Here is a 10,103-nt window from a genome sequence, read left to right on the forward strand (position 1 = left end):
GTGGTTGGAACAAATCCAACATTTTAATCGGAAAGCCTGTGACCCTTTTCCTATTTTTTAACTTTTGGATCTAGACAGTTTGTTCTTTAGGTTAAACAGTTGAGGGTTACAAACAAAAAAAAATCACATTCAACATCTGTACTTGTTGAGGTGCAGCATTGTTCCTTCTGAAATACAGAACCACTACCTGACAACTGGATTTGACATAAATAGTGAGGACTCCTGTGCAGTCAGATTGATTTCATTTCCACCACCACCACTTTGTTTTGATTGACATCTCTTTATATCATTGAAACGATTAGCCAAGAATCTAGTCATTCATCTTCTGTTTTTTTGTTTCGTTTAATTTTTTTTGTTTTAAAGTACGTTGTTGCAAGCTATTCAGGGGTGCTTTTAGGCTGTAATGGTTACAGACCATGACCCCAATCCAATTTTGTGTTCTTATGGTCAGAAACCGTTCACCCACATGAAGCCTGGTGAAAATGCAATAGCTAAACTGCCCATCGTTGTTTCAGACAACACAAAACTACACTGCAAACAAACCCATACACACAGGACACACAGGTCTTTTCTGTGAAGGCATGAGAGAGAAATGGTACCGTTAACAGACACAGCTGCTAAAACAACAAGCTACAAAAAAGGGCAGAGAAAACACCTGGTTTAGCGGACGGGGCCGTGATAACACTGACAACAAAGGCTTTCACTTTGTTGCTTGCTACAAGCTATTAAGAAAACGTTACAAAAATGTTACATACAGGCCATCTAACCCGACTGACCAGATCACTATCTTGTTTTGGAGCTCGTGGTGTGGGATGTACCGTGAGGACAACTAATTTGGCATCTTCGGAGTTATTATAAGCACTGTAACAGACCTAGAATGACTTTGCCATGCATGCAGAGCAGCCTATGTGAACGTGCACTTGGGACACAGTGATGTCCTGTTTCGTTGAGCTCTTTTTGAAACGCAAATAACTCCTGTTTTTTTTTTGTACCTCTAATGCACCAATTTACCACGATCTGGTCTTAATGCACCTACACCAAACTTGTTTCATCGTTGTGTAATGTCATGAGAGGCTAGCTCTCAGCGGGGCAGGACAAGGAGTGCAATGGGCGACAGGTTTGAATGCAAACAAATTTTAATAAAGGGTTTCAGGGGGAATTCACAAAAAAAGGCAAGAATAGTGTCCCTTCCAATTCTCAAAGTATAACAAAGTGTCTTTTGAGGTAAAACTGAAGATGGGGTTCTCTCCCATGTATTTCGAGGCCTCACCTCCTCTCTTGAGGCCCTTCCTAGGTAGCCTAGTCACCTTTAGCAAGGGTCCAAATCCAGTGTTCCGTCCTGTGGTCCCAACTAGTGACGAGTTCCATGCAGTAATCAGTTTCTCTGTGTTTCTCCACAGAGCACAACAATGGAGCTTGTCTCCCCCGGCCGGACACTAAAAGACTCTCTGGCCTTAAAAGCCATGCCTGCCAATCAAGCCACAATCAGCCACAGGTGTGGGGTTTGGATTGCTGCCTTCCACCAGATGGGGCCAAAAAACTCTCTCTGGGTGAAGCCATATTAGTGGAATGTATTTCCCCTGCAGGACCCAGCCTCTCGTCACATCACAGTTGTTACATGCCTTTAAAAGTAACACACTGTTACGCTTGCACATTTGTCCATTAACAGTTGCTCAGGCTCTAGGAATTGACTTCATTATTTTGTATGTCAACAAATACTAGCACATTGTTAATCTCAATATCCACACTCAAAGAAAATGGAAAAGCACTCCCACTTGCACAATTGCAACAAATGTTTTATGACACAACAATGGCATAGTGTTGTTAATCTCGTTGCCACACTTGAGTCAAAAGGGCAAACAAACTGCAAACAGATGCTTGCGCTTTGCTACGGGAGGGAGGCGAAAAATGCCAGGAGGCAACGCTCTGAAACAAGCAACTATTAAGGCTGGATGAAAACCTGTTACTTGCTGTCAAGACTAATGGAGCAATGAATTCTTGGAGCATTTGGTTGGTTATTTCAGAAAAAAACACAGGTTGAATTCATTTGAAAACACTTCAACATCTGCTTAGAAAACAAATATTCAACTGGTTAAGTATGTTCCACTAAAAAAAATAAAATCCCGTTATTTAACCTTGCTTCTCATTTCCTCTTTGTGCCTGATATAGTTCAAGGTCTGAACCAAAACCAAAAAGCAGGAAAGCCTCATGCAAAGAACCAGATGTCTTGATTTTGGTATGTGTGGAGCTCAACAGAAGTGTGTCATTGATTTTTATTCATCCATCCATTTTCCATACCGCTTATTCCTCATTAGGGTCTCGGGGGATGCTGGAGCCTATCTCAGCTGTCTTCGGGCACGAGGCGGGGGACACCCTGAATTGGTTGCCAGCCAATCGCAGGGCACACAAAGACATACAACAGTCACTCTCACACTCACACCTAGGGACGATTTGGAGTGGCCAATCTGCCTGTCATGCATGTTTTTTGAGTGTGGGAGGAAACCGGAGGACCCGGAGAAAACCCACGCGGGCCCGGGGAGAACATGCAGGGAGGCCGGACCGGGACGCGAACCAGCGACCTCTGCACTGTGAAGCCGGTGTGCTAACCACTCGACTACCAGGCCGCCCCTCATTGATTTTTATTCAAGTCAAAAATAATATTTGAGTAGTTTGAGTCTGCTAATATTTGCATACAGCTGCTGTTTCATTGTCACTCCATTTAATGAAAGGTTTTCGGTTTCTGGGGCGATGTTTCTGAGCAGTACCATGCAGTACATGACAAAACTCTTGTAATGATGTCTTAGACAAACAGGTTCAACCTGAGATCGACCTCATTCATACACCTGTCACCGACACAATAGCAAAGGTCAACTCTGAAATTCATTTTGTCAGAAAATACAATCTGTTGGCTCGAACAATGCTACCAACCATTTTTTCCATCCTCACAGCCAAGTCGTGATTCATAGCAGAATCAAATAATGACCTGGTCGGGTTGAAGTAATGGTGGGAATCCAAGTGAAACTGTAAGAAGGAAGTGAACATATGTGGAGGTGGTAAAAATGAAATTAGGTGATTGCGGGTAAGATTGGGAAAGTGGCAGCCTCAAGTAATCACACCAGATCTGTAGGGAGCGCTGAGTTGCACCCGGCTATCATGTCACAACAGTGGCCTCATTCATCTCTCCAGTTTTATGCCATTTGCAGGTACAACCCTTAAGAAATTCTACACTAAATGCAGCACAGCATCAGAAGGCATGAACAACCCCTACTTCCCTTCACCTCCACTCCACATTCTGCTTCTCTTTGGACAGAGACAACAAATGAGCAGCAGTCACAAGCTGGGAGTACAACACATTTATTCGGGAACACCAAGGAAGGATAGTTGAAAAATGTCAATAAATGCTGAGTATACAACTTCATATCCTATCTATCCATTCATTGTCCAGACCACTTAATCCTCATCAGGGTCGCAGAGGGTGCTGGAGCCGATCCCAGCTGTCTTCAGACACTAGGGGACACCCTGAACCAGGCAACCAATTCAGGGGACAGCCCGAATCGGTTGCCTGCCAATCGCAGGGCACACAGAGACAAACAACCAGTCACTCTCACAGTCACACCTAGGCACGATTTAGAGTGTTCAATCAGCCTTCCATGAATGTTTTTGGAATGTGGGAGGAAACCGGAGGACTTGGAGAAAACCCACGCGGGCATGCGGAGAACATCCAAACTCCACACAGGAAGGCCGGACTGGGTCTTGAACTCACAACCTCTGCACTGAACTTAATACACACATTTGAGATTTGATTTCTCCCTGAGCTGTCGTCTGCTACAAATGTTATTGATATGATGCCAAGAAGCACTGTACATAGGATGGTGATCCAAAACACAATGGCAGACAGACATGAATCGAAAATGCCTTGAAATTCATGACTCGTAATGAAAACAACAAAATCATTATCAGTTTTTTTATGTATATCCTTGTGAAAAGCTGTATTTATCTACACTCACTCCCGTAATATAGAAAGCTTACCCTTGAGTGAGGCATTACATGGCCTGACAGCATTTCCCAGGCGATTGCCACTAGAAATGAACATTGCTGACTTTAAATCATCAACTCACCACCTCACAACTACCTTGACACAGCTGTGTGAGTTCACCACCTCAGAGATGCATTCAACCTATGTATGCATAGGCCAGGTGCTGAAAGAAGTTGGTCTGACAGGCCCAGGCAACAATAAGACCAAGTCAAAAATAGAAAATACTACCTTGAAATATTCAGCAAATACCAAATTAAAATAAAAGTAATTACCATTGATGAAAAGGTTTCTTCAGCCGTCATCTGTACTTCTTTGAAGGTGTCGGACGTTTCGCTTCTTATCCAAGAAACTTCGTCAGCAAACTAAAGTTTCTTGGATAAGAAGCGAAACGTCCGACACCTTCAAAGAAGTACAGATGACGGCTGAAGAAACCTTTTCATCGATGGACCACTCCTGTACGACAGAGCTTACACAAAAGTAATTACAGTATTTTCCGGACTATAAGGCAGACTATCAAGCGCACCTTCAATGATTGACATATTTTAAGCTCTCCATATACAGTATAAGATGCACCACATTTTAAGACGCGCCTTCAACAAATTACATATTTTAATGTTTTTTTTATTTTAAAAACATTGAAGTGTGCTTTATAGTGTGGAAAAAAAACAGTATTTTTCAGACTCTAAATTGTTCTGGAGTATAAATTGCACCAGTCCTAAAAATGTCTCGTGAAGAAGAACAAAAACATGAGGTGCAGCAGAATAGGTTGCGTTTTTGGACATTATTTATTTTACAAAAACCCCAGACCATTTGCATGCGATGAAAAGTTGTCACCGACAGATTGTCATGCTCCAAAACGCAGTCTAATTTGGGGTGAAATAGTCATGTGTGGAAAAATAAACATGGACAGGTTTGGGGGGTGAGCAGGGTAGTTCCTGGCTTTGATGCCCAGGAGTGGCCCAGAAAAACACAGGCCATTTGGGAAATTTGACATATTGTCCTGAAATTCCAGAGGCCCACCCTGCCCCTGGTTGACGACTACTTCTGCTTCTTTTTCTTTTCTTCTACGGTCTCACGTCCATAAGCCATAGTCAATGCGAATTTGACCGAACTACCGTGAAACAGTGGTTGACTGGTTACGGCACGGTCCCAACATCCACAGCATTGCAGGAGTCCACTGTGCTGAGAGGCGGTTGTCGAAAAGACCCAATTTTTGATTCCCGCTCCTACTCATGACTCTAAATAATCTTCCATCACCACCGAAATGTTTTTCCATGTTAGCCATTAGCTAACCGCTATCTGAGGTAAACACACTTTCCATGCTCAATTGTTTGGCTTTTCTTGGATCGCAATCAGTTTGAATAGGCTGATTATGAATTCCCCCGCTAAAAAGAGGATGTGAGACAAGGCATGTGTCACATGAATATGTCACAATAGTTGCAACCCCGCATTGTTTTTGCCGATGCTCAAATTGGCCACATTGTATTTTCCACATAAGGTCATTTATCAACGTCATATTTTTCAATAAAGAGAAAACGGGAAAAACATGTACCTTCTATCTCTCTGTTTACATCCTGGTGTTGGTCGTTGGAGAGGTTTTGAGCTTTTCTTTGGGGCTGCTCTCCATCCTCCCTCATCCTGATAGGAGTCATTGTGGTGGGCTGTAGCTGGAATGTGCCATGCAAGCCCCGATCTTCCTCAGCAGGACTTTGCCTGTGCTCCATTGAGGCTTGTTCTTGTGCATTGAGGCCGTCAGAACGAACTATGTCATAATTCCTGACAAGGCTAACTTGATTATGTGTGTGGCGGCTAAAGTGCCTCTGATCCGTGATGTTTGCCGTGAGTCTTGTGCTAGTGTTTCCTTCAGTTTTTTGCTGTGATCTCACTTTCTGTGTTGTCGCTGATGCTGATTTCAGAGTCGTCGTGATGGTTGGATGCTGGTTAACATCCTCCTCAACGTTTTTGTCCGGCTCAAATGTTTTTTGTGGATCTCGGGGAATGCCCCTTGTGTCATCCTTTGTGGTGGAGCTCGCTGCAGGGAAAGCGGGTGGAACTGTCGTTGGTTGCGGGAGATTTTGGCTGGCGAAAGATGTCGGCTCAGTTTGTGAGTCGTCATAGTCTTTGACGCCAAAACTGGGTGGATCTGGCTTATAGAGTGGGAGAGTTTTCCCCAGCAACAATTTGGTTCCAGAGGCACGACTGTAAGTGTCTTTCAAAGCTTTGCTGTTCTCAGTGGTTACAACCTGTGTGGGCTTATTAACACTTTGGACTTCACAACCAGGAACATGCGAGCACATGAGCTTGCCGCCCTCGTCTGGACAATGGCAAACCTGACACGGTTCTATCTGAAATGTGTGTCCTGCTTCATACTTCTTATTGCCATGGATACAACCAATTTGATTACACTGCAGGCATCCATCCACAGGCTGTAAAATATCAATGCAGTACGGGGAAATTTCAGGACACTCCATAAAATGGCAACTTATCGTCCCTCCTCCCTGAGGACAAGCACATTCCGTGCTTCCGAAATCCACCAAGTAAGATTCCCCTTCTGGGACTTTCCCTTTGCGGAAGCCTGCTTGGACGCAGTCATAGTACTGGTAACCTTCACAGGAACAGCCTTTTTGTTTGCAGATGGGACAGCAGGCATCTGCGTCGAGGACGGTTTCAATGCAGTTCTCAAGAAGTGGGCAGTCCACAGCAGTGCAGTCCTTCTGGCTAAGGCACGTGTACGTGCACAGCAGCACCCAACACAAACACAAAACAAGTCTCTGTGCATTCATATTGTGTGTAGAGGTAGAAGACAAGTTTGGTTTTCCAGGTGGATTCCAGACAAATCCTGACGTGTTTCTTTTAGTCTGTAAAAGTGAAAAATTGTGACATGTTTATAGCCCTCACAAAACATTATTTTGACACAATAATGAACTTTAAGAGACTGTCAAGTATTTTCTCTTTTTGTACCACGCGGGTTACAATTCATTGTCCATATTTAAACGCATGTGAAATTCAGACAAAGGGTATGAAAAGGTATGAAAGGGGATATATGTACAACAATCACACAGCAAAAATCATTGACACTCGTAAAACAGCAGAAAAACATAAACATTTGGACGCAACAAATCATTGGGCTGCCTTCTCCCTGGAACAGCTCAGCTCTTAAATTGCTTCAATAAACACACACATCGAGGAATGGCCCAAGTCCTGAACACTCTTAGCAATACATACTGTACTTGCATTTGGTATCTGATATGTTTCCTTCAGATGTGGACTGTCTACACAGGTGTTCCCACAAATGCAGTGGCGGGCCGTGAAAGTCACTCCCAGGCCTTCAGTAGTGCTACGTCTGAATCACTCCACAGCTATGAGTGTGGTGTCATTTACTACATGTGACTAAAAATCAGAGTGTTTCTGAAGACCAGCTGTTTTCTGTTTTCCTTTCCCTCTGTGTTAATTTCGCTGATGGTCTTTGCGTGGGATGCACGAAACAACTGTGACATCTGATTAGAAAAAATGAGGATCATAAATTGCACATTTGGTCATGGCTGTTGATATTCCAAGTTCGGGCTGGCCATATAACAGATTGTTGTGACAAATGTCAGACATATATCTCCGACTCATGGAGATGTTGGAACAACACAGAGTTTAGAAAAGCCACAGCACACACGACATGCATCACGGTTCTTCATATTTTCAGAGAAGTTGTAATGTGGTGAATTTAAACGTGCACTCAAAAATTTTAATTTCTTGTGACAGTATGTATCCATGTAAAACAGGGGTGTCCAACTCATTTTTTTGCTGCGGGCCACATTGTAGTTCCAGTTTCCTCTCGAGGGCCGTTCTGAATTTGGGAAAGTCATTAGAATGTTTCATCTCCTGCTCATATTACATACAGAACGCACATCAAATTAATAAATAACTAGTTTTCAAATTTGAAATAAAGAATAATGACTATTATTGTGGTTTAGATACGACTATTTGAAATTTTGCTTTGGACTTCAGCAAGAATTACATCACTTAACATGCTTGATTTGCTTTCGCGGGCCGAATAAAATGATGTGGTGGGCCAGATTTGGCGCCTGGACCTTGACTTTGACATCTTTGATGTCAAAAGATCCAAATCTGGAGATCGCCACTATGATTTTCATGTCAATATGTAACATCTGTTTCACTGTGGAACACACAAAGTGCCCTGCTCCACGACCATTTAGGAAATCAATGATTTCTTTGTGCGCAGTGGGTACCAGATTGTTTTAGCAGATCTCCTGTCTTCAAAAGGCACGTGGACCTTAACTGTGGTGAAAGAAGATCTAACAAAAACACTGCACTGCATATTCAAAGTTATTAATTTCCTTGCATAATCAGGTGAAATGGTTGTGAATATCATGTTTTTCTTGGATGTCCTGCAGAGCCAAATGCTGAACCTTAACCCCACGGTAGATCCAGCGCGCGTGTACGCGTGTACAATCACAGCCACACGTGCAAACTTTGTTTTGGCTTTTCAAATGCCCAAACATGTATTTTACCATGTTAATTTTTTTATGCATTTATGCTTATCACAAGTCAAAAAAGCACCCATGCAATAAGTACATGGAACCAAACGGTACGGAAAATATCAATTCAGTACTTCCCCGCATTGCTGCTCGAATCATCTTGCAAAACCCGACTGATCTCGCGGTGCACGGTGCTGTTTCGACCTACCTTGATCCAGATCACTGCAGTGCTGCTGTGCTGGAAGAGGCTTGCGCGTAAAAATGTGAGCGAGTTTAACTTCCGAGACAGGGAGCGCCCTCGCCTTTTTTTGTTTTTTTTTCCCTCTCCTTCTTTTATTAAGGGAGGGAAGGCGAGGGGGAGGGCTGGTGGGAACCGGGAGGGATACAGCTGAGCAACAATTCTACTCCTGGCAACGATTTCTGCCAGTCGTGTCTGCAACTGAAAATTACAGCGGACGATTTAAAGACCCGATTAACATGTGGACATTTGAGGAAAATATGGCTGTAATCATACTCTCAATCGAACTATATTTCTTGACTAAGTTTAAATCGATGTAGAATTGTTTTTTTAATCTGCATTCTTAAATTGGATTGGAAGCAGACCCAAAGAAATCATCCACCTTTATGTTGTTTTATGCTTTCAATTTGAGGGTATTTCGAGTGACTGAAGACAACAAGCTTCTTAGTGGATATACGGTCAGACTTGAGGGCAAGAGAGGCCCAACACAAATCACTGTGGCCCCTGGCCGCTGTCGACGGTGTTCTTTGTTCATTGTGGTTAAATACAAACAAGGCTTCTTTTCAATGTATGTCCTGAGTAGACGAGATATTTCTCTGTCATCAAAAGTACCCTGCACAACGACAATCTCATGTGTTTCACATGAAATGGGACTATGGGAGGGGGGAGTCATAAGGAACAAAGGCATTTCAAAGGACAACAAATTCAAATCTTCAAAATAGAGTACTTATAAAGTTAACCTCAGAACATGTTTTGGCATGCCATATTGAATATACCGCATTTTCCAGTGTATAAAACGCACAGGAGGATAAGGCGCAACCCCAATATGTAAGGCATACCGGAGTATAAGGCACACCTTCAATGAATGAAAACAGTTTTCCAAATACAATATGTAAATACATATATATTTTCCAAATGCAAGGCACACCGCATTATAAAGCCCTACAATAGAGGCTGGGGTTGCGCACGACTTCTTCTACAAGGGGAAATTGAGTCGGTAGTTGTGAGACCTGCCGTGGCTCAATATTACTTCACATATAAGGTACACCTGCATATAAGGGCCAGTGTCATCTTTTGAATAAAATCAAGGCTTTTGGGTGCGCCTTATACACTGGAAATTACAGCATTTAACACAGGCTTACACATTTTCCATGTCCGTCGACTCATGTATGGATAAGTGGACCAGAAAATGGATTGATATGACGATGGGTTTGTCCGTTATTGATATTTGCTGTGGGAAGGTGAAAAAGGCACTGTGTTCATATCTGACTAAGTCACATGTAAAAAAAGTGTTTTTGTCCGTGAAGGACGCGGTCAGATAATCCTCAGAATGGCTTTT

General features: G+C 42.9%; 1 protein-coding gene across 1 annotated transcript in view; it reads right to left on the reverse strand.

The window, feature by feature from the left end:
- The window catches only part of fbln2 (fibulin 2), a 29,501-nt gene extending 20,683 nt beyond the window's left edge, over window positions 1-8,818 (reverse strand). The window contains exons 1-2 of the mRNA XM_088994404.1: window positions 8,735-8,818; window positions 5,589-6,894 (exon numbers count right to left, since the gene is read on the reverse strand). Of these exons, the coding sequence (XP_088850530.1) occupies window positions 5,589-6,819 (1,231 nt within the window). The 5' untranslated portion in view covers window positions 6,820-6,894; window positions 8,735-8,818. The remainder of the gene's footprint in view (window positions 1-5,588; window positions 6,895-8,734) is intronic.
- Window positions 8,819-10,103: the final 1,285 nt, after the last annotated feature.

The sequence above is a fragment of the Hippocampus bargibanti genome, linkage group LG01 (genome assembly GCF_051943395.1).
Source record: "Hippocampus bargibanti isolate YZ-2025 linkage group LG01, ASM5194339v1, whole genome shotgun sequence".
NCBI classification, from domain to species: domain Eukaryota; kingdom Metazoa; phylum Chordata; class Actinopteri; order Syngnathiformes; family Syngnathidae; genus Hippocampus; species Hippocampus bargibanti.